General features: G+C 40.7%; 1 protein-coding gene across 1 annotated transcript in view; it reads left to right on the top strand.

The window, feature by feature from the left end:
• Positions 1-2,139: 2,139 nt before the first annotated feature.
• The window catches only part of GNAL (G protein subunit alpha L), a 179,755-nt gene continuing 156,302 nt past the window's right edge, over positions 2,140-25,592 (top strand). The window contains exon 1 of the mRNA XM_042868755.1: positions 2,140-2,599. Within this exon, the coding sequence (XP_042724689.1) occupies positions 2,140-2,599 (460 nt within the window). The remainder of the gene's footprint in view (positions 2,600-25,592) is intronic.

Below are 25,592 nucleotides of genomic sequence, written 5' to 3'. Positions count from 1 at the left end.
TGCCCAGAAAGAAAAATAAAAAAAATAAAGTCTCCTTCTCTGGAGATATTCAGAACCCACCTGAACAATTTCTGGTGAGACCTACGGTGGGGAATGTGAGCCTGCGTTAGCAGGTGGTTGGTCTGGATGATCTTCATCCAGGTCCCTTTCAGCCCCTTATGGTGCTGAGATTCTGTGACCTCGTTACGGTTAAAAGCGTACAGCCACTACTCCCTGGATCCCTGCTATTTGGTCCGAAATGAACACCAAGATTAGCCCTGTCCAAAACCCAGTTCAGACAAAAAACAAAATCTTTCATTCACAGCCTAAGAGGTAGCTTACCGCTGTGGCCCACAATAATGCCAGAGGAATTTCAGCCCCAACACAACAGCATTGCAGCAGTGGTGAAATACCCCTGCTGTTAGGCAACCACTTATATATTTTGCAACCAACATGTAACTAGGATATCAAATAATTGAGTGTTAAAACTTACAGTGGAAGTAACAGCTACAGGAGTCTTGTGACAGAGCTAAACTGAAAGAGGAGAGATTTAGATTAGATGTCAGGCGGAAATTTTTCACTCAGAGGGTGGTGAGGCACTGGCACAGCTGCCCAGAGAAGCTGTGGTGCCCCATCCCTGGAGGTGCTCAAGGCCAGGTTGGATGGGGCCCTGGGCAGCTGAGCTGCTGGGGGGCAGCCCTGCCCATGGCATGGGGTGGGACTGGGTAGACTTTGAGGTCCCTTCCAATGCAGGCCATTCCATGATTCTACAGTTCTAGGATTCTAAGGCACCTATCTCTGCAAATAGCTGGTCAGTGTTTTGAATGGTAGACAAGAACAACTTCTACAACGTGCTGGATCCTGCTAATATTTTCACTGGAAAATTTTCCTCTGTGTGGTGCACTAACAGCAAGTTGATGTTTTCAGTTAAAATGTATTTATTTTATGTTAATGCAGGGTGGTTTTGTTTTTTTTTTTTTTGGGGGGGGGATGTTAATGTGTAACTCACTGTTTGCAAAATACATGTTCTAGAGGCCATTCATTAGGTTTCTTGACAGGAGCAACTCTGCCAGGAATGAAGTTCTGTTTCCCAGATCCAGGTACTAAAAACTATCGCCAATTTGCTCTCATTCACTCATTGTGAAGGAGTGTGGAGGTTGCACCTCTCTCCACTTCTTCCTATAGGAGTTTGTAATTGTGGCTATCACTGGGCAAAATGAGGAGACCAAACCAAGGCCTAGGGTTGCACAAGTGCCTTCCAGTGGACAGGGCAATCAGGACCTGTCCAAATTTGCCCAAGACTTGTTGTCATGAGGGCTGCCACTGTCTTTACACAGACTAGCTTCACGGCACAGCCTTCCACACCCATGAAGTACTACTGCTGCAAAAGGCGAGCGCTTCCCAGTTATCACCTATTATTTCCCTGAGACACCACATCCAAACTCTTCCTCCCACGACTCCGTTAGTCAGCGTTCGGGTGGCGGAGCCAGGCATTGTGTGTGTAGAGAACTGCATACACGGGCTGAAAATTGTGTTTTAACTGCGGGCACGGCGGCACGTCCGTGCGGGGCCTGCGGCCGGGCGGGAGCCGGCTGGCCGTGAGGGGCTCGGGCCTCGCCCGCCCTCAGGGCACAGCGCCGGGCGCCCCTGGGCAGCTCCCGAGCTTCTCCCGGAGGGGCTCGGGGCGTCGCCGGCGGGAAGCGGGTAAGGCGGCCCGGGATGGGGGCAGCGGCCTGCGGGAAGCCACGGCCACCTCCCTGCCTACCTCCCCGCCCGCCTGCGCAGGGGGCGAGCGTTTCCCAGCCCGCGCTGCGTGTGCCGGCGTGAGTGTGTAAGCGTGTCGGCGTGAGTGTGCGCGGGCGGGGTGCCCCCGCCCCTCCCCGCCGGCGCCCGGCGCTGCGCGGTGGGCTGGCGCTGGGGTATTTACGGTAAGGTGGACCCAGCGGTGGCAGCTCGGCGTCAGGTGATCGGCGCGGAGGAGCCGCCCGGGGAGGAAAATGCAAGATGGCCCAGCAGGGCCCTGAGGGGCTCCGCGGCGCCCCCTCCCCGCCCGCCCGCGCCCCCCGCCGCCGCCGCCGCCCCGGCGCGTAGGGCCGGCGGGAAGCGCCCAGGCTATAGCCCCGCCGCGCCGCAGCCCGTCCCCGGCAGGGGCACCGAGCCATGGGGCTCTGCTACAGCCTGCGCCCGCGGCTCTTCGGCGACGCCGGCGGCGGCTCCATCTCGTCCGGCGCCGGCGCCGCCTCGGAGCCGGAGCCGCCGGCCGAGCCGCACGCCGCCCCGCAGCCGCAGCCTCTGGGCGAGGGCGCGCTGCTCCGGCCCGGCGGCAAGCCCGGCGGTGGCGAAGCGGACGGGCCGCCGCTGCTGCTGCAGAACGGCGGCGGCAACGGGGCGGCCCCCGAGCGGCCGTCGCTGCCCAAGGCCGGCGGCCCCGGCGGGGGAAAAGCGGCGCGGCAGCAGCAGACGCAGCACCCGCCGCCGGCCCTGCAGAGACCCTGGGAGAAGCTGCGCCTGGAGGAGCGGGAGGCGGAGAAGGAGGCGAGGAAAGTCAGCAAGAGCATCGACCGGGCGCTCAAGGAGCAGAAGCGGGAGTACAAGCAGACGCACCGCCTGCTGCTGCTGGGTACGTGCGGGGCGGGCGGGCAGGTGTCCGGCGGGGCTGCCGCCGCCCCCCTTTGTCTCCCCGCGCCCCTCCGGCCGCCCCCGGCCCTGCCCCGGGCGGTCTCCACCCCCTGTCGCCCTTCCTCCTCCTCCTCCTCCTCCTCCTCCCCTGCCGGGCTGCGGTCCTGTCGGGGCGGGCGGCTCCTCCCTGGCGGCCGGGCGGGAGGGAGCGGGTGAGAACGGGGGGAAAAATGGCCACGGTGGGACGTGCGCCTGAGGGTGGGCCTCCTCGGCTATGGGTGGGGAAGGGGGGTGGCGGGTGCGGCCTCCTCGTGCGGAGGAGCGGGGTGAGGGCTCCGGGCGACGTGGGCAGGTCTGTTCCCCGCACAGCCTTCGCCGCAGGATGCCGGCCCTCGATCTCTGTCGTCGGCTTTGGTCCTCGCTTTTCGTCTCCGAGGTGCTACGTGCGGTCTGCTGCTGCGCTGCTCTTTCTAAGCATTAGTTAATGGCCCTCTGTGGAGGCTTTGTACCAGCTGATACATTTACAGTACGAAAACCACAGGGGTATCTCGTACAAGCATCTCATTTCCTGTAGGAAACAGAATAGTCATACTGCAGGGCTCTTTATGGGCTGAGCGTAGGGCTCATTTGGCCTATTAACCGTGGCTGTAAATTGCTAACTTCTGGTAGCATGGAAATACTGATGTCCTCCTGCATTGGCCTGTCTTCACAAAGTTCAGCGGCGTGGAGTTTTGGGGGTTATTGGTATTTATTCCAGATATTGGGTACCGGACGTCTTTATAAAGCTGTTTCCGTGCTGTTGGATTCCTTCGGTCCTGTTGGTGGGTGAGGGGAGGAGAAGATAAAAAATATGGCAGCGCACAAAAGGTGTGAGCGGTGTCTGCTGCCAGGACTGTAGTGCTCCAGTTCTAAAAACAAATCCTTGGCTCTATTATTATCCCTAAAATGCCAGCCTGGAGGATACCAGTGCAGCTTGTGAAAGGGAAGAGGAAGAAGGCGTAATTCCTGCTCCGTGGAATTAATAATTTTCTTGGTAAAGCCCTCTTCCTGATGCTTGAACTGGTCTGGTATTTATTTTCAAACATCATATTCCATTTTAAAAAGTGTATATTTAGATATTTCCCTTCCTGTGATCTTGAAAGGTGTGTTGTTGCCAGTATGGCTACAAGAAAGCAGGTGCTGGTGGCCATCCTCCTGAGAGCAGTGGAACAAAAGGATCCTACCACATGGAGAGATACTGCTGTAGTCCACAGCATGGGTGGTTGTCATAGTGAACCTGTTTGGCCAACACCTGTTTAGAAACAATGCACCATCTCTAGCCTGGCAACCTGAAAGAAACTCGATGCTAATCATACTCTTGCATTGAATTCTATATTAAAATGTGTCATAACTGTAGGATGCTCTCCATCTCCATGTCACAGAGAGGAAATGCTGAAATATTGTTTCAACCCTGGCAGGTCAGGACCTGACATATATGTCTGCCTTGGGTGTCAGAAGAGCTGCAGGTGCTTTGTGCAGCTATTTGCACGGAAGTGGATACTGCTCTAGATAATAGGAAAATGTTTAGGATGGCAAAAGGTTTATTTCTTGGAGAAATAGAGAAGTAAAATTGCATTGCAGAAGGTAGTTGTTTTCAATCTTGTGCAGGGAGAAATCTTAGGATTTACACAAAAGGTTCTTTAGAGAAAATATTATCAGCTTGATGTTTATACCAGTTTTGGTAGTAGATGACTTGATCCCTGTCCTCAAGATCTTCCTGGTGGCATGAACTTAGAGACGTACCTCTGCTGCAGGAAGGAGGAATATCTTTGTGATTCAACATGAAGGAAATGTGTAGTAGAGGGGAATGGTGAGTGTGGTGACAGCAGAACACCAGTGCTGGATAAGTAAAGTTGAGCAGCAGGGTTGGTGTGAGTTTTGTTTGTTTCTACTTTTAGGTATAATCTTGTAAATAAGAGTTTCGTTTTGGTTTGTCTTGTTTGTCTTAAATGTGAACTGGGGTGAACTTAGAGGATTCTGGAGAAATTCTAGAGGAAAAAAATGTGTATATTTTAAGGAGCAACTACTAAATCTCAAAAAGATATGCAAGGGAAATGCACTGATAATCTCAAGAGTCTTTAAATTGCTAGTATATCAGAAGGAAAGCCTCTTCTACGAGTGTTTGAGAATGACCTTTCACTAAAAGCATGCGTATTCTCCATTTGTTATGTCAAGTGAAAACGGTCTGCTTTGCTGTATTCCTTATCAAAAAAGGTTATAAGTCTATAAAGGTTTTTTCTAGCTACGTTTTTAAATGGTTCTCCAAGAACATCCTGCTCAACACAGCATCTCCTGCCCCCAATTGGTGCTGCTTCATGTGATGTTCTGAGCTCTCCCCTGCCACATTCGGATGTGTTTTGTCATAAACAGGGATTGCAAGAAAGAGCACGCAGCCAGGCTGGCACCCTCGAGAGAGAGCTGCCTGCATGCAGAAATGGCTATGTCTGTGTCAGGTGGCTGTGCTGCTGCACTGGAATAACAGCAGATGAGGTTTGGGGGGAGGTATTTTTTTCATTTGTTTGTTTTTCCTTTCTGCAGCAAGATGAACTGACATAAAATGGAAACTCACTTCCCTCTACAATTGCCTGTTTCTTGTTTAGTGTTAATTTAAAAAGAGAAAACTGGAAACCTTGAGTTATTATGCATTGTATTATTTGATTTTTATTTTTATAAGTGACAGTGCTTATCTGTGCAGAATTGAAGTTTTTCACACAGAGGGTGGTGACGCACTGGAACAGGTTAGCCAAGGAGGTTGTGGATGCCCCATCCCTGGAGGCATTCAAGGCCAGGCTGGATGTGGCTCTGGGCAGTCTGGTCTGGTGTTGGTGACCCTGCACGTAGCAGGGGGGTTGAAACTAGATGATCATTGTGGTCCTTTTCAACCCAGACCATTCTACAATACAATAATTCCAGGGAAGCCTTCACTAATCAGGAGATGAGGATTTTTCTTAAGCATGCATGCATATTGTGTAGCCTTCCAGAGCATGGTCAGAGCCTCTCAGATTTTTTATTTTTTATTTTTTTTTCTTTTTTTGCCTTGGTTTTCGTTTGGTCTTCTTTTTCCAGAGAACTACAAATATTCTGTTCTTCAAGATTGTTTTTGCTAGTGATTTCCTGTGTAAACATTACAAATCACTTTATGGAACCAATTTAAGTTCTTGTTTCCGATCTCGTATTTTAAACTATTTTGGGAGAAAATGATATTTGAAGGGGGATTGGCTTTAAACGTAGTGCTAGCCCTGGTGGTGTAATTAAGGCTTATGTAATGTTCAAGTAGGCCATAGATGGGAATCACTTTTTCCTGGATGGTTGTCTTCCAGCAATTTCTGACTCTTGCTGTTTCCCTTTCCCCAGAGTCTCAGTTGCTGTCCTGACTGGGGTGACTTTCTCAGACAGAACCCAACCCATTCTTTTGCACTTCCTAAATGAAACGGAAAGTGCTAGGAGTAAAAGCTTTTCTGTTCAGTAGAAACCAAAAGTAATGATAGAGGTTGAAGAAAGTGAGCATCTCCATTTTTCATTCATTTCTGAACGTAACTGCAGCCTTTCACACAATATTTAAAGTATTAAGACTTGATAGTGATATTTAGGCGCTTCATTACATTTACGTGCAAAAGTGTATAAAACATACAAGGAAGCATACCCCCCTTTAACTCATGGAAATCAAATGCAGAGGTGCCATGTCAAGCTGGAGGGGCTCCCAAGCAGTAGATTCCTCGAAGCTCTGATGTGTATAATATAACACAGCAGCACAGCATTACTCTTCTTCATTATCAGATACCTTCTATTCACTGAAAACTGTAAATTGTGTTGTGGGAAGGATGTCTGCTCTGACAGTGGCTTTCAGACTGAAATTGCTGTTTAAGTCTAATGCGTGAGCAATCAGTCGAGCACAATCTCCAAAACAATTCTCAAAATTGAAGTCAGTAAATCTTTTTTTTTTTTTTTTTCATTTAAAAAATAGCTTTAATTCAATTTTTTAACCCCAACTCGTGTTTACTGATAAATACCAGAACTGAGTTGAGCTTGATGTGTCAAGATGCTTCCCCTGTGCTTGGTGTGTTTCTCTGTTTTCACCAGACATTATGCCTGTTCCAGTCTGTAACTGCGCCGTGCACCTCTGCTTTGCATTCCATATATGTCTGTCTTGTCCTTGCAAAAAAACCTCATTGATTGTGTGGTTAGACTTAGGATCCCTACAGCCTGAGATAATGGATATGTAATTGGCAGGAACAGATATTTTCAGGACTTTGAGACAATGCACTGCAAGTAGTGACCATTGTAATAAAGCAAATGGATTTTATAATCCCTAATCCTTTGCATCATTTGCATGCAAAACCGCTTTCTTGTTTGGTTCCATGTTTTGCAGCTGCTGCATGAGGACGGCTCTGCAGCTGATACTGCCCAAGACCAACTTACAGTGATAGTCAAGTGCTGTGCTCTGGTGTTCCACAAGCATTTATTGTGACACTGTATCTTTCCTAAGCAAATTGGGCTAATCTCTTTTGTCCTTTAAAGCTCCCACTGCAGTTAGTAACTTCTAGGACTAGAGGGAATGTCCTCAAGTTGTGTCAGTGGAGATTCAGGCTGAATGCTAAGAGATACTACTTCTCCAAGAGAGTGGTCAGACACTAGAATGGGCTGCCCAGGGAGGTGGTGGAGTCGCAGACTGTAGAGGTGTCCAAGGAATGTCTGGGCATTATGTTGAGGGGCATAGTTGAGTGAGAGCTATTGGTGATAGGTGGACGGTTGGACTGGATGATCTCGTAGGTCTTTTCCAACCTTGGTGATTCTGTGAATCTATGATTCTCTGCTATGGGTTGACAGGAGAGGAGCACCTCTCCTATCAAGAAAGGTTGAGGGAACTAGACTTGTTTCTCTTAGAGAAGGCTCTGGGGAAACTTCATTGCGGCTTTCCAGTACTTGTGGAGAGCTTATAAAGAGGAAAGAGTCTGACTTTTTACGTGGTCTAATAGTGGTAGGACAAGAGGAAAAGGCTTTAAACTAAAAGAGGGGAAATTTAAGTTCTGTACTCAGAGTAATGAGGCACTGGCTCTGGCTTCACGGAGAAACTGTGGATTCCCCATCCTTGGCCAGGTCATATGGGGCTCTGGGCATCTCTCATCTAGTATGTGGTGATGTTGCCCACATCAGGGGGACTTGGAAGTAGATGATCTTTTAGGTCCCTTCCAACCTAAGCCTTTGTATGAAATTTTGACCAGTGCCTGAACTTGTTTTATTCTTCTACCTTGCCTTTTTTTTTTCCCCCCCTTCACAGTTTAGAGGAAATACAAAGTGAAACTTTGTTTCCATGTTCATTCCTTTCAGTTGTCCAATCTCTCACCCCCACTCTTTATTTGCAAGTTAATCATATAAATAATAATTACATTGTTGGATTATTGTTTGTGTTTTAGCATTTGTTTTCTTAGAGTCGCAGCTTCTTTTCAGCTTTCTTTTTGCACCAGTCCTTACTTAAACTTACTTAAACTTTCAGGGTTGCACTCATTTCATTTGTGTATTTATTTATTTATTTTCAATCCAACAATCTTGCAGAGCTGTGCAGGGAAACTAGCCGTCCCTCTGCATACCAAATCTAATGTATTTGGAAGATGAAATGCGTTTTGTTTTCACTAAATGATCTGGGAATGGTTCTTCTCCATATACTGTCACCTACTGGCAGAGGAATGTAATGATGCAAGGAATGTTTTGAGGTCTCAGAGCTGTCATTTCTTCCAAAAGGGAAAGAAACTTCCAAATGACCATTTTGCTTTGGGAAGCTCTAAACTTTTGCCTCTCAATGTTTCCCTGAATTCTGTGTATTTTGAATATGTTTGTTGTTTTTTTTTTTAATGTCTCTTTAAGAAAAGTGTGTTTCCTGACCAATGATGGACTGAACAAAATGGAGCCCTGAGCAGATGTTATTCGGCCAATTGAGTGAGACTATGTTCTAAAAGAAGTCTAAAGCTGCCTATCCTCTGAAGATGTAGGTCTATTTTTGGAGATGGAAAATGCATATTCATAGTTATTATTTACAGTGGTTTATTAAAAATCATTTTGCTGTTGTTAAGATTTACGACCATGGGTGGCTCTTCAACTCTGTGAAATATTGTCTCTGCTGCAATTATCAACATGTCTTCAATTTTATGGGCAGCAGCTTTGTCTTACTGTTCTGTTCCTTACAACTGTCTGACACAACTGGTTTTAAATACTTTGTATGTTTTCTTTTGTTGATTTATGGTATTACTAGTCATGAATCTGGGAGCTTGGCTTTCAATATCCAGGCATGCAAGGTCTGGAAAAAATGCAGCCTTGTACCTGACCTGCACACATCATGTTTGGGTCTATTTCAAAAGCAGCTGAGCATGTTCAGGATATTGCCCAGCAGTGTTCACTGTTATCCCTTTTGCACTGCATGGCTGTACATCAACCTTCTGTCTCACGGAGTTTATCTGCACACAAACATGGAATAACAGTTTAAGGACTGAAGTCCTCACTGGGTAAGGTGTATTGAGAAGGAAGGGTGTGCTCTTTGAGGCTAGAATAAATAAAAACTGTCAGTAAAAGATCTATTTTTTGTGTTCACGTGCGAGGTAAATCCAAGTAAAACCCTGTCACTTAATGTTTATAACATAAGGCGTAACATCAGTCGGCTGTAGTGGAAGATCTTAACTGATTGATATCTTTGAAGCCAAACTTTAATTACTTCCTCATGATCTGGTATTCTCCATTTGTTTGTTTTTTAAAGTTTAAATTTAAGAATTATAGATTCCACTTACGCTTAAATTAATGTTAAATTTCCAGAATAATAAATTATTCTTTCTGAAATACCATTACTGTGGTAAGTCAAATCCAGGTCATATTTTAAATTCTGTACTGTTATCTTCAACGTTATTTTAGCCAAGAATTTACATCATGTTGGAACAACGTGCCTTTTCAAATGTATAAAACTGTTTAAAAGTAGAGAGCAGGTGCTGGGTTGTTCATTTTTGTTGTTGTTAGGTTGTCTGTTTGTTTAGTTGGTGGTTTGGTTTTTTCAACATTTAAAATAACTAGAAATGAAAAGCCTTTCACTTTCTCTCAGTAGGCAATAGCGTTTTGTCAGTTTCTTCAAGGAGGCTGCCTTCCTATAAAGGGCAACAAGGAAGCTCTTCTCAGCCATCGATTCCAGCTAATTGTCTAGTTGGTCTTCAGATACTGCAGCAAAGGGAAACCTTCCCTCTGTGATTTGGCTTTGTACATACAATGGCGTTACAAAGCAAGATGGAAAATATCTGTAATAATAGTCTGACAATAAATTGAGTCCCCATTCTCTGCTGATATCGCTTTTCCAGCCCCTCTTTTTTACTTATTTGTGAAATGCATACTTTTTGATACATGTAATATAACCTGTATTTAATTTCTGTCATGTGAATTAAAATGTGTAGAAACAGTTTTATTTTTCCATTATGAAGAACAAAGAATAGGTTCTACTGCCAAAAGAGTGGGTGATCATGGATCTGTATTCCTCTGTGCAAGTATAATTTGTATTAAGTAACTTAATCTCCTATTGAAAACTGTGATGAATGCTGCCAGAGGCATTACCAACTCTGTTATGCTACAGTTTTCTTAATTATAGAGAATTAGTCATTCTGGATCTTAAAGCAAATGCAGAATGCACTGCATGCTGTTATACAGTGCCTTTCTAATAGAGATCACCTTTATTTTCTTGAATGCCTCATGTGGAGGACTAAGCTCAAGCAGAAACAAGTTGCTTTTTTTCCTTGAATGACAGCTCCCATTCTTATTTCACTCGCCTGAATTTATTTCACATTGATTTAGGAATAATTCCCTATTCCAGCAATAGCTCTTCATGTATGAGTACAAACACACTGTGCCTGTGTGTGCACACGCACAATTACTTTTACTTGTAAAACATGGTATATCACCATCTGGAGTCTAAGTGAGTAAAGCAGACTTCAAGAGTGTATTGTAGGATTTTATCCTGAAACATGTCATAGATACCAAGAGCAAAGCAAGTCTAGCGGACCTTGTAACAAGATTGGCTGTGGTTTTTTGTTGTTTTGGTTTCTTTTTTTCCTTTTTTGACTCTTGGGACATTCAAGTTACAAAGTAGACTTACAGTGCTGCCTTCTTCCTCTTCTGAGCATGTTGTACTTGTCTAACTCACTTTAGAAGAGACGCAAACAAGGTATTGAGGACTTCCAGTACTTGCAGTCTTTGCGAAGACAAACTTTTTTATATTATACAAACACTAAATTTCTAGGTTTAGTGCGATATTTTATAACCTTTGGGGAAAAAAAAAAAAGCCTATTGAAATAATTGCTTCATAATCTGCAAAGATGTGATTAAGATGTTTTTATAAACATCTTCTGTATATTGGATCTACTGGCTTGTGAATTGCCAATTGCAGAAGATGAGCTGTTCAAACTGTTCTGCTTTTATTCCTTTAAAATATTTCAGTGAAGAAAGGCAGATGAGAATTTCAGGACAATGACTTTTGCATAGGCAGGATAATTGATCTTCCTTAGATTTAACATTCCAAATGAAAACCAGGAATCACACATTATTTAGAAAATTTACTTTACAATTTTATTTTTCTAGAATACAGCCTTCTTCCATGTAAACTCTGATCGCTTCAGTATGTTTAGCAGAATAAAACTTGAAGTGCATATAGGCAATGGTGGCCTGTGTGTGAAGATGTGTTGGGAGGGGAACACAGGAGCTTTTGGCATTTGGAGAAAAACTGGTTAAAAATCTTCATTTAATTAATTGTCAGGCACTATTCCTTTTAGTAAATACATTTCTTATGTGTAAGAATATTCTGAACAGCCTTACATCTGCTGTGGTTCTTCAGTACTGTAAAAGTTCCGGTGTCTCTTAATTGAAGACTTATCAGTAGCAGTAGAGGTGGGCGTGACTTTGCTTTCTGATTTTGCTTTCTGATTTCTTGATGACTGGGAGCCCTAGCAATCCTTTTGAAGCATCGTTAAGCTTCAGAGTGCACCCAGCATGAGACTGTCAGTACAGACTCCATTGTTGTTTTCTCGTTTGGTTTTTTTTTTTTTCTTAATCTACTTCACGTGAGGTCTGGATTCGTGAGTGGCCAGTAGTGCCTTTCCAACTTGATTATCATTGAAATAGTACAAGCAGTATGTTCATATAAGGGAAAACTGTGGCACTATTTATGGAGGTAACAGTACTCACTTCCGCCTTTGGACTTGAGGTGAAGATGTTGACTTAGCAGAGAGGGGGGGGAAAAGGATGGAAAACACTTAGAATGGTAGAATGTGTTCCTGTCAACAGATGGCTGGCTCCAGATGTAATGTCAACCATTGAAGGAAGGAAAACTGGTTCATAAAAGATGAAAGAAGAAAAGTTTATTGATATTTGAAGTAGCTTATAATTTAAGGTAGAAGAGTATCGTTTGAAGAGTAATCCACTCCAAAAAAAAAAAAAAAAAAAAAATCAACAAAGCCATTTATTGGTAGTCCCTATCTTTTTGAAAATGATTTAAAAGTTCCATCTGCCACAGACTGAAAATACTTTTCAGCATCTCCATTGAAAGTTAAAGCAATGTGATAAAAGATCAGACAGCCACTCAGGTGATTGCAGTACTGAGGGTCTTGGGTGGGGGACTCGGGGAGGGACTATCTTTCACGCTGCTTCATGTTATGTGTGGTACCACTCCTAGTGCTCTTGATCCATCAATTTCATGAAATGGAAATAAGGACTGTGATGCTGTGAGTGATAATGAAAAGATATTTCTTGCTCAGTCTGCTTATGCTTAAGATAAGAATTACAGAATCATAAAAAGGTTTGGGTTGGAAGGGACATTAAAGATCATTTAGTTCCAACTCCTCTGCTGTGGTAAGGGTTATCAAGAATGAGTGTCGACATTTGGTTCTACTCAAGGCAAAGCATTTGTCTTAACAGCAGAACTCCTCATCTTATTGTGCCTTGTTCATCTGAGCAGTGGCACTGCCTGCAAGGGATCTCCTGCGCTGCAAAGGTCCTACTATGTGCAGCTTGGGTGCAGGGCAAAACAAATATGTAGTCTTCTCAGCTCCAAACAGCCTGACATAACTACATTCTACTACGCTGACTGTCATTGACATTTAACCTAACCTTTTCCTAATGATGACATTTCTCTGTCCAAGTTGAAGATGGCTGAAGGAATATGAGCGTCAGTTTTCCTGTGTGTTTGTTTTCCCTTCTTTGACTTCTTATTTAAGGTAAATCTGAAGCTTGTTTGTAATACCTTGCTTTGTACTTCTTCACACGACAAATGATTTTATTTAAAAGTAAGAATTTATATCATTATTTTTTCTATGTATTCTGATACCTCTAGTGAAGGGATAACTAGGCAGTTACTTGAGCTGACTGTTTACAGGATGAATTAATCTGTCATAATCTCACATGAGAAAAATTGATTTTCAGTATAATTTGGTATAATCAATGTAATATAATTTCATATATTCAGTAATATCAGAAGATATTACTGAATTTGAAGTTTATGTATGGCATTGTCTGAGTCCAGTTGTTTCTTCTAGCATAGTGCTAAAACTAGATTGACAAAGACTTTAGAATTGGTAGCTGCATTGTCAACATGAGTTAAACAACCAGATAATTGGAGTAGATATAGGGAATTTATGAAAAAAATAAACATGGAAGTCCAGAAGTGACCAGTAAGGTTTTCCCATTGGACTACCTTTGTAATCAAATAGTCATTTACTTCCTAATGGTGTCCGTGTCTCTAAATGAATAAATCTGAATTGTAGCAAGAAAATTATTGGTTTGCTAATTTTCTTATTAAGTGTTAAAGCAATTGTATTGTTTGGGACATTTTTCCCATTCTGTCCTAGAAACTAGCTTCTATCTGTCTGGATTTTTTAGTACACTTCTTTTCTCTTGTTTGTTTGTAACTGAACTTGCTTAATTTTTCTGTTCCTTGAAAGAAAGCAGATGGAAAAATATTCCTTAAAAGCTAATTGTGCTCTTAACCTATTGCTCTTATCTCTGAGAACTCTCTCTGTTTTTTCAATATCAATGAAGTAGTCTGTTTTTTAATGGTGTATTGCATTTATTTTCTAAAGGGAGCATTGTTTTTTATGTTCTGACAATATACAATCATTAAATATCCAAGCCTTTTGGAAACTGGCCTGCAAGAATCTGCCCTTGCTACTTCTCCAGATACAGTTTTGTAATGGCTCATTTAAGGCTATTATTTAACAGTACCAAGCCTATTAGAGAGCTACTGTTGCCAACAGCATGTCTCCTCCACACATTAATCTTTTTATGAGCTGATGTTATTCGTAGTGGTATATTTAATCATTGGCTATAATTTTACTAATGCCATGGGGACTTTTCTACCAGTACTGCAACTAGTTTGATTCACAGTTAGTTCTAGAAATTCAGCTAAGAGATGATTCCTGATCCACTTGAAATGTGCTGTACTGGAGTTTTGCAGAATAAAGTCAGACATGTGCATTGCTTATTTGTAACAGCAGATGCACTGAGGTAAGCCTTTAATTTGATTGTGTTTGTTATCAATATCCCTCAAATACTTATTTTTAATGAAGCAAATAACCTGTTTTTTACTGATTCATTGACTGTAAGTGGTAGCTATCAGTCCCATTCTTGTTGGAATGTGATTTTTCTCAAACTATATTCTAATTCTAATAATTCTGTCATACCTGGAAAACTTTCTTTTCTGATGCCCTGAGGTTATTTCATAGGGTACCAGTAGGCATGGTTGACATTCTTTATATTATCATTTGTGGAGGCTTGCAAGGTATGCTTGGACCCTTTCTAGAGGGAATTCTTGTGTAAACAACAACAGGAATTGAAAAACAGACAAAACCCACCTGTTTAAATCACCTTGGAAGCAGAAAGACTAGAATCTGTTTAAAGAATTGGTTGTGTTGACACACACAGCACTATTTGCTGTCACTGCTCTAAAGTGAAGAACATAACTTGATATTTCTAGGTTAATGTTTTCGTTAAACAATGAAGCTGGTTATCCAAGACTTGCTCTAGCAGTGATGGTAGCTGGAAGAGCACGGTGCTATTACGGTTTCCAGAAAAACAAACTAATTTTATTAACTTGAGATATTTTGAAAACAGCTGTGTTTTGTTTGGTCTGTTCCATCTTTGTGCATGGTCTTGTTTTTGAGCATCCCAATCTACTTCCCTCTCCTTTTCTTAAAAGAAGAAACAAGTATCTTTCTTAGTAAACTGATAGTTTATGCAAGCTGGAAATACTTTCTTAAGATGAAATGCTAAGCCAGTTGATTAGATACTACTATTACAGGTTAGAAGAGGAGGATAAAAATACTTCTTAATGCTTTTTGTTTCTTTCTTGTGTTTGTCACTTGCTATGGAACAGAAGTGGCTTCTGTATCACGTCAGATCTTGCAGGCAGTTCCTTGGACCTTTCTTGAACTCTTGTCTTTCAAATTAAGTGAATCTTGCTACTTTTGGTGTTCTTTGTTTATGGCTGGGGAATTACTGTTCGTTCAGGTTTTGAAATCATCTTCACCACAAGAAAGTCCCACCCAAAATGTAAAGTTCTTAAACCAAGCACTTAGTAGATTAACAGCTTTATTTTAGAATGACTTTTTTGGTGTCTGATTATTTTTGGTAGCAGGCAAAGTAGGAAAGAGAATTAGTATCCGGTAAATGTGGAATTTGTCATGAGTGTTATGTCTTAGAAGTCAATGCTTATGATAGTCTCTACTAACCTATAGGTATAAAAGATCTTAATTCTATAGAAGAATTAAGTATGTCTGAGCACACTGAGATATTCTTTGACTCATCCCAAATGCCCTGTAACAACTATCTCAATCCATAAAGTATTTGACTACATGCATCATGCTGTTATTCCAGACAGTCCTTGTGCCCCTCCTCACCAGGTGTGTATATGTTTTTCAGTGCACTCGGTGGCTTGAAAAGCTTTTTTGACCCTATCTGTGGTTGGTAATTTATTTAACATTTCAAAGGATAGCTCCTCTACTGTAGGTGTTCTGGTAAATAAAGGGCTGGGCCTTATAGCTTTTTAATTAACTCTCCACACAGGAAGCCCTCCTGTGGAGGAAACTTGTATTTTCTCTCAAAAGGGGCATCCAAGATAGATTTTTAAACAGAAACACTGGAGGAGGAAAAATTAGCTTGAAATACCTGAGCAGTTTTGTTACTGATTCTGATGACATAATTTATGTAAACATCTGAAGTTTTAAGTCAATGTGATTTCCATGTATATAAAAGCATACTTACATTGAAAGCAGTGTAAATCTTGCTGTGTTCCAAGAATTCCAGATGTGAAATTAACTCTGCAGTCTCATCAAGTTTGGAATTTACTGCTCAAGTTAGAATAAGGAGCTGAGACCCAGAAGCATGGCAGAAAATAATTTTTGTAAATGCCTTTGTCTTTGAACGTCTGATTTTTTTTTTTTTTTTTTCAATTCTATGGCATATGTCATCAAAAGTGTTTCAAAAGTACTGAGCAGTTTTATCTTCCACCGACTTCAGCTGGAGTCAAATGGTCAACATCAAAGAAGACTTGTGCACATAAGTGTTAAGTTTCATACTCAAAATATATCAATTCTTCCAAGATCTTTTTTTTTGGTTGCTTCAGTGTTATTTTTGTCACTTTCTACTGGATTCAGTCATGGGAAACCCATTTAAGTCATGGTGATAATTCATTAACTTAAAATAGGAATTTTTTTTATTTTTTTTTTTCTCTGAGCATTCACTCTGAAACAAAACAAACAAAAAAAAAAACCCTGTGGTTTCTTTTGTTAAGCTTAATGCAGTATGCAAGCCCTGACTCAATGGCTGCAGGCTGACAAATTTCCTTGCATTTAAGAATGGCAGAAATCTTAAAATATTGACAGAAATACTTTATTCCTTTTTTTTCCTCTTGTGACTATAAACAGCTGTTGGTATTTGTCATGAAAAATTCTTGATGAAAGGTGAAAAAAAGTTCAGTGTGGTTTGAGTCTGACTCTAGTTAATTTGTTAAACATACGTGCAAAGATTAGATATTTCCAGCATGAAGGGTATCTGTTCAAACTCACTGCAAACCTTTGGTATATATGCTTTATATTAGTACATGTTATGTTGCCCTTTATTAGCTGTCTGTTCTTCCATTCTGCATTCCTCGTAGGACCATGCCTACCTTACAGTATACACATAGTGGAACAAATAATAGCAACTGAATAAGATGTGTTGACTGCATGTCAGCTTCATTTTTTTTATGTGGAATAATTCTTGCATTACGTATAGAAGCTGTTAGTGTCTTGTGGGTTTTTCTAAGTAGTTAAGTGTAGGTATGTTCTCCTGCTTTACAGATTTTTAAAAATCTGAGTAGGAGTGGAAAAAGATCAAACTCAAGTATAATCTTAATTTCAGTTAGTAGTTTAGGCATCTGTAGCCTGTTTTATTTGCAGATTTCAGAGACCTGGTACAAAACTCCAGTGCCTTTTAGTGTCTGAATTACTCTGTTCAATTAAAGTTTTCTAGAATTTCGGAGAACTACTTCTCAAATGGAACCTCTGAAAGAGAGGAACTCTAATGGCAGTGCTGCAGCTCTGCGTGGAACTCTTCTGGTGGCCAGGCATTAGATATAGGAGAACTCAACTAGAAAGAAAATGAACTTTCTGGTACCATTTTTATGTCCCAGTGCTAGCCTAATGAGCTTGGCTCCAGACAAAGGGTTCTGAGCCTAGGCAGGCAGACACTTGTATCTCTGGGAGGGAAAACTTTGTCCCTGCCCCTCGCTGCTAAAGCATGGTGAGATTGTCTGGAAAAAAAAATTGAGACAGCTTGTTCTTGAAGTCTCTGAGCTGATTTACCTCAAGCTGAAGCAGACTAGTAGTTACTGAATTGGATGTTACTGGGATTTTCTTTGTATGGTCACACTCCTTCAGAATACATACTGCTTTGGTATGCCACTGCTGGTGATGAAGTTATTTGGATGGCGGTACAATTTTTGGCATGAAGCTTCTAGAAAATTATTAGGACTGCCATTTTTCCTCTACCAAATATGTGCAACTACACACACACACACACACACACACACACATGCATGCATGCATGCACTCTTCATTAATGATTCTGGGAACAATAGAAGTTCTCAAATGTCATCAGGGACACGACTTGATAACAATGGAGAGTGAAAATCATGCATTCCTTAATTGGAACAATCCAGGATTCAAATCCTATTCAAAACATTATGCAGTTTTGTCTTAGTATTCAAGATCCATGTCTGTTTTGTTGCTTAGGGCTTGCCTTGTATATGTACAGTGCCTTACCTAATCAATCCTGTGGGATCTTATCTAAGCTGAGGTCATTGTTGGATAAACTATGCCAGTAGCTCAGTAATGGCTGAACTTAGAACTGATTTCTGACTGTTATAACTTCTGGCTATTGCTGGATGCTTTAAAAATGCTAACAGCAGCCTGAAGAAACAACTGGAAGACTACCAGCACTTCAAGTTTAATAATTTGCCCACAAATACTGAAGAAATTTGGCAGAATCTTATGTCTGTCTAGACCTGTAGCCAAAAGAAGCTGTGATTGACTGCAAGCATCAGTGGTATTAAACTACTTCTGTAGTAGTATGAAAATGTATGTAAATGTAAATAGTATGAAATCCTCTGCCCCCAGTTTCCTCGTAGTCCAGGTGTGAATTGCTATGCCAGTGGATTTTGAGGTACTTGGATGTGGCTTGCTCTTCAGTGATCATATGAACAGAGAAGCAAGCCTCTGTGGCACTGAAGGCAGGGGTTCCTCTTCCTTAAAGAAAATGCTAACAGCCTGTTTGTAGTGCCAAGAGTCTTTCATTACACCGGTTTCAACCAGTTTCAGCACTTTATAGGCACCATTGTTATTTGCTGTATCACCTTGATTTGCTCTTTACTTGCAGTTTGTTTACTTTGCTCCGAACAAAGCAGGATTCTATAGCTAAACTGACATGGCTTGTCCCGCAGCATAATTAAAGCCGGTCATGCTATTTTTGCAACTTTGAAAATAAACTTCAAAAGAAGACTTTATTTCTGTGTAGATTATATTTTAAAACCAGCTTGGATTTTTTTTCCTCCTTAGGCATAGCATTTAACTTCAAGATCAGAACATGAAAGGTCGTCTTGTGCTGAGACCTCTGGTTCAGAACGAGCACTGATCTGGCATTTTTGTAATGGTAACCATTTTTTTTAATTTCCTACTTAAGTAAATCCTCAGCTTCCTGATGCTTTCTTAATTAAGAATTGCAGCTTTCATATGGCTTAATGAATACTCTTCATCAGTTTCCACATCTTTCAAGTACTGCATATGAATGAGAATATCCCAAAGTGAGCTTTTGTTTCCGTTTTTCCTGCTTACTTTTCAGGCTGATGTATTTTTCAGTCACCTTCTGCCAGCCATGAGTTAAAACTCTTCTGCCAGACTATCTTACAACTAACACTAGGGAATAGATCCTTTTGGAAGGCCAAGTGGCCTCGTAGAGCACTTTGGAGTGGGACACAGTAAATTGGCACAAGTGCATCACACCCCGTTACAATCAATGCAGCATCTAAGAACACTGTAGTTTTCCTTCAAGAAGATAAGATATTCGTAGGTTTGGAGTCGTGAAGTCCAGAGACGTGAACGTACATTTGATGCTTGGGTAGCAGGTAGTAAAACAACTCAATTATTTTCTCGCTTCCTCATTTTCTTGAACTTGTCTGTTTCTAGCAACTCCTCTCGTGGACAGCACTGTCTGGGTGAAGATAGGCATTGACTTGTTATCAAGAGCTGTTTAACTAATTCATGCGCCCTTCAGGTTTTCCATGGCTGCTGCTCCTGAAACTATGGAAAAGAGGAAAGGAAAATTGACTGTCCTTTTTTGAGTTAATTCTTTCTACCTTCTGGTGGAAGTAGTTCAGGTTGGAATGACGAAAGTATCCAAATATATTCGTGTTTATAACTGTTGCATCCTGTATAGTAGTAAATCTGATCGACTTGGACAAAATCAGTGTAAATCCAGTATGTGTCTATTTCCTCCTTGAGCTCTTCACCTTCATCCCTTGAGCCTTTCCTCCCATTCTGAGTATACCTTGGTCCACCTTTACTCTTTTAGAAAATGAGTTGATAAAGAGAACAGACTATTTAAGTGGGTAGAGCCCAAACCTCCCTCCTGATATCTTGAAATCTACCTTATTTTGCCACAAGCCCTGAAATTGGCTGAAAGAATTATTAACTCTTAAAGAGACTGAGGGTTTCCAATACGTTACACTTTTTGTGATACATCTCATAGCCAAATCACTAAAATCACTTTTATCCTTTTCAAGGCACAGAGCTTTGTATTCATGCTGCGTGCCTTTTGTTGCCCTGGCAGGAAAGGAGGAAGGACTGTGTTGAGATGGTTTCTGGTGTGACTGCTATGTGCTTTCAGTGGATTTTCATTAATTGTTCTTCAGCTCAAGCAGTGAAACAACCCTGTTCAGTAGTCACACTTCTTTTAGTTGCAGATTTCACCAAAGCAGTTTTGTTATGCAGAGCTTATAATGTTGGGAAGAACAGAAGATCACACCAGTAGCTTTAGCCATTCAAGAGGCACGCCAAGCATTCTGGCCTAACACAGGAGACCTATACGTCAAAGCTGAACTGAACTTCTAAGTTATGAAGTGTTACAGCCATAAGTGAGGAGGTACAAATCCACCCCTCCTTTGGTACAAAGTGGTCCTTCTGTGTGATTGATTCACAGGCAGCTCAGCAGTTTGTATTCCAGGGCTTTGAAACTTCTGTGGGAGAACTAAGCAGAGCTTTGCATCTCTGATTTGCTGATCTTCTGAATTCTAATCTTCTAGGAAAAAAAAAAGAAGTTGAAAGTTGTTCTTCTGTTACATGTCAAAAGAACTCATTACTTACGGCCCTTTTTTTTCACTTGTTTGTAAATTTATGAATAAAAAGGTTTTAGAAATCGAAACAGTATGCACCTTATGACTAAAGTGGACCACTAAGATGATATGTCAAGGGGGCCTTCTTTTTTGATAAAACTTGAGTACATAAATAATGGCTCTGTATACGGCAGAAATATGGCAGGAGGAGTGAGAGCTGTATAGAATTGCAGGTGCAGACACTCAGCTTAGAACATCTCAGTTGTTTTGGAGAGTTTCCCTAGAATACTTGTCACTGCCTTCTCCCTACTTTTATCTTTTCACAGCTCTCAGGTGGGACTATGAGCTATAGTCTCCAAAAGGATAACAAACCCAGAGATGGAACTCAGCCCTTTGCAACTGAGTACTGCTTTTCGTCATGCTTTTTCCTTGGAGATTATATGCAGTGCATTATATAGTTGATCCTCATGGTGGCAGCAAATATTAAGAGGAAAGAAACTAACAGTGCGGATGAACTGTATGTTAATTATAGTTAAAAAGAACACACTTATATTTATATTTTTAGCTTTTGTTTGCAGTGGAACAGCTTGAAAACAGAAGGTCAGCTTGATCTGCGAAGTATCCTCATCCAAGACTTCACTTCAGGAACTGCCAAGAGCCATTTTATTAAAATAAAGCTTTTCACTTTCCTTCCCCAGCCCTACATCAGCAGGTTTCTCTGCTGTTGAGAAAACTATGCATCAGGGTTAGAGTCTCAGGTTATTCTTTTTAACAGCATTCAAAAGCTTTTTTTTGTCCAGAACTGTTAACCAGAGCACAAATATCAGAACTCTGTTGTTGTAGGCACTGAACTAACATAGCTATTGCCAAACCCAATTATTTGCATGCGAGCTCAGGGCTTCTCTGGTGGATGCCTGCAAGAAGCAGTGAGACAACATCAACCAGTGTGATCAATGTCTGTGATATCAGTAACCAGTGTGATCATAACTGTTGTCAAGTTTTAATGTTGTGGTTGCAATCTAACAAAGTGTATCCATGCAAGGCAAGAAAGTGTTGAATGTTAGTATCCAGTAACTGTAAAAGATAAATTACTAATACATTGAAAACTTGGCTGCAGATTTAATATTATGCTAGTTAAAGAGGGGAGATAGAACTGTTTTAAGTTTCCGAAAGAGCTTTTTCCAAAGTAATATCTCTTGTCTTGATCATACGTAAGGGAATTCCTCACCAAAGTCTAGTTTGCTCTTATGTAAATGAATCAGTTATCTTAAGGTAGCAGTGTTGTTTTCTAAACCAGCATGAGAAGGGGCTCACTTCTGGTCATCTCATGGGGTAGCACATCAGTTTCTTGCCACCTTTATTCTTTTTCCCCTACCTTTAGGACACGTTTTTTTTTTGTACAGACTGTCTTCTATGTTTTGTTGACATACTGTGAAGATCTCGTAAGGTATTAAACTATTAAAACTTAAGCCTGTATTGTTGAAGTTCATAAAATATCAAGAAGAAGAAAATGAATAGCAAAGTAAATAGCAGTTTATGTGGGGAAAAAAGGTAAATATTGCCTGCGCGTGGTAGTAGCAGGACCTCTTCAGGTATCTGGACTTAAATTACTTGAAACAAGTTCAGGTGTCCCTCATTCACATAGGGATAAAAACAGAGTTTTTCTCTGGTCTGTATTCCAGTTAGAAAACTCAAGAGATGGAAAATGAGCAAGAGATATTTGTATGACACTGTTGCCTTTATCTCAGAATTGGGCTAAAAGACCAATTTAATGCCTTTACCTTCCTGAGCTGCTTAGGATAAAATGCATTTTAGAAAGTAGTAAAAATTGAAAGGATAAACAACTGTGCCTGTAGACATCTGCTCATTTTCCTTTGAATCTTTTTTTCAGTTGCTTAAAGTGTTGTGATTTTTTTCCAGATAAATTTGAGAACTCAAGATAGAAAACTGAGAACTTGGGAGAGGACCAGATAAATTGTTCATGTATGAGAACTGTGAGGAAGATTTTTCACTTATACTATAAAGAGCATTAATATACTACTAGGAAAAAAACTAAAAATGTTCTGCATATTCATACTGGCACGCATCAAGCCCAACTGAACTAAAACAAGAAATAGTCTTTCTAATAATACGAACTAAGTCATACATGAGCTTAAATTGATGCGTCCTGAGGGGGACAGGCTGGTTTGTGCAGCTTTTCATTGCCATCATACAAGTTTAAGATCTAAACTAGTAGTTCTCCAAAAAAACGCAGTGGTAGGTCTTAAAACTGCAGTGTTATTCAACCATTGGCAGATCTCATTTCCTTTTTTGTAACACATACTTTGCCTTCTTGCCACCACCTCATCCAGAGAAATTTGGAAGCTTAATAAGCCTTGTTTTATGTTGTTGAGTGTGGTAGACTTTTGAACTTTCATTCCCCAAATCACTGCTTGTATTTTAAGTGTTAATGGTGGGATTGCCCTTTCATGTAAGTATTAAAAAAGATACAGTTTGGTGACCTTCGCTGCTGAAAAAGCACTATTTGATGCAGTGTGGTTATGGAACTGAGTACACTTAAAAGTCTGATCTTTCTTTGTGACTGAGATGGATAATTTTTTTCCTTTGTTCATCTTGTTAATTACACAGAGTAAAGCAATCTTGTGGTAAAAGAATTTGCATTACACCAACCACTATAGTTGGGAGAAACTGGACAAGCTATTGTACATATGAGGTTTTGTGTCTTTTATGGTCAGAACATCACTTTCATCCTACAATCCAGCGCATTGCAAGAGCCGAGCTGCCTTCTAATAAATCCAAGAATGTGGCTAATTTATCCTACAGCATCAGAAAGGGGAGATTTTTTTTTTTTTTACCATTAGGGATTTTTTTTTTTTCCTTTGTTCACAGTTTTTGTTTTGTTCTTCTTCAATGAGAGTTTGAAAAGTTAGGGTTGCTATACCTGCAGGGCAGTCTAAATTCTGTCTCTGGCAAGAGTTGATTTGGTTGCAGGAAGGGTCCTGTCTCAGGACTGTCTGACATGCAGTGTCCCAGACTGAGAATGGACAAGTTAAGGAACTGAGAAACACACTTAGTTCTTGACATTTGGAAAAACTGGCTGCTCAGCACCTTGGCACATGCACTATGATGTGTTACTTGTGAAGAAACAGTTACTGCTTTATAGCTAGGGGGAAGAAAATGGTGTCGCTTGGATTCATTGTTAAAAAGGCCAGCATTCCACTCATCTATCAAGCAATGCTTTCTACATTATGATTGGAGTTACAAGCAAACTTGAATAGGTGCAGAAATGCAATTGCTGCAGTTGCTTTAAATATGTTGTCTGTACAGCCTCTGGAAAGTAGATGGTTTCTGCAGAGAATTAATGGGTGGTAGCACTTCAGTCTTTCTATGAAGTAACATTCTGCTGTTTACTATCCTACAGCAAAATATAACCTTATTGTGCTTTAATACTTTTTATTTTTTTAAGCTGTTAAACATATGTAGCTGCTAATCATTGGACAACACTAAGTCACAGTATTTCTAACTTGGAACATATAAGAAATAATTCCTAAATTCAGTAGGTGTGCAATACTCAAAGAGTGATTGCTTAAGAAACAAGCTGATTGCTCATCTGTTACATATTTTTGCATTTAAAACATGGTGGTTTTCAAACCTCAGTGTTTCAGTGGTATTGGCAACAGTCAAAGACTTAATATTGCTTATGGGTGGAGCCAAGATTTCTGTACAAAATGTTGGCAACTGAAACTGGCAAGATTTACTTTGCAGACTTAGTGAGCGAATCCACGTCAAGTGACAGGATATTATGTCTTCTATCTCATTCACACTGTATGTTACCAAATAAAGTGCAAATCCAGTGATTCCCTGCTTTGTTATTACACAATAAGACTAATATGGGCACCTTTTCATCTTCAATTGAATTGATAAATTCTGTTTGTATATGCATCAAAAGTGTCTATGTATGAGTGTGTTGGACATAGTAAATGAACTTTTGTTTAAAAATTTAACCAAATCCTTAAAAAACCATCTATCTGCATCATTTATAAAAGAACAAAGAAATCTGTTTTAGGTTATCTGTGTCACAGTCACTGAGCTCATGTCCTTTCCCCTTCCTTTTTGTTAATCATTCCCTCATGAGTTCCAGTAATCCATTTGGTTCCAAGAGGGATTGGTTATTTCTCCCATTCTGACAGGGCTCTGGGTTTAAATATTGGATATATAAACTGTAATGCTTTTAGCATGTATGTTTTGCATCCAGATTTTGAGACTTTGTTCCTTATAGAAGAAGGAGAATTACTAACCCAGACCTGAGGAGTCTTTCAAAGGCACAGAAAAGGGGAAAAGAATCTTAAAGAGTGTCTTTTTAAAACCTTGGGCTTACCTAGATGACTGTTTGTCTCTTTTCTGGATTTGAGAGGTCATGACAGCTTCCCACTGCAGGCCTCTTCTTTCCATGTCTGTCTGCTGACTCTTTTACAATTGACACACATCACCGTACTTTCTTTCTTCATTTTTTTTTTTCACTTTGTTTTTCCTGCAGAGCAGCTTCTCAATCCCAGATTTTTTTTCTGACTTATTTATTTATTTTTTTTAGAGCCATGCCTTTCACAAATCAGTTTTATGCTTTGCTGGAGATAGAGCTCAAGTTTACTGAACTTTGCAGCTTCCTTAGCACTCTTACACCTTGTTATTTTTTTTTTTTTTTTTTTTCAATACTAAGCCATTTTGGTACTTTCATAAACAGACACTACAGAATTAGAGCCTGAGAGGGTACCAGCTGCATCAGTATAATCAGCTACATAGGATTATTTCAATAATTCATCTAAATATACAGAATCTTTGCTCTTTAAGGATATGCACTGTTCATAAAGATGTTATATTTAGGTGTTTTTTAAGTTATGACAGTACTACTGCAGTCTATCTGTATTTCTCATTAATGTTGAGTGATATATTTTAATAATAGCTGTTTGTTTAGCATTTCCCAGGATTTTGCACTTTCTAAAGAAAGTGCGAGGTAGGTAAATTAATTTTTAATTTGAATATGTGGCTGTAGACCTCAGATAAATGCGTTAGATAAACTGTA

Source organism: Lagopus leucura, unplaced genomic scaffold, assembly GCF_019238085.1.
Source record: "Lagopus leucura isolate 7727_CA_CO unplaced genomic scaffold, USGS_WTPT01 Super-Scaffold_100002, whole genome shotgun sequence".
NCBI lineage: Eukaryota > Metazoa > Chordata > Aves > Galliformes > Phasianidae > Lagopus > Lagopus leucura.
This window is presented reverse-complemented; position numbering and strand designations above follow the sequence as displayed.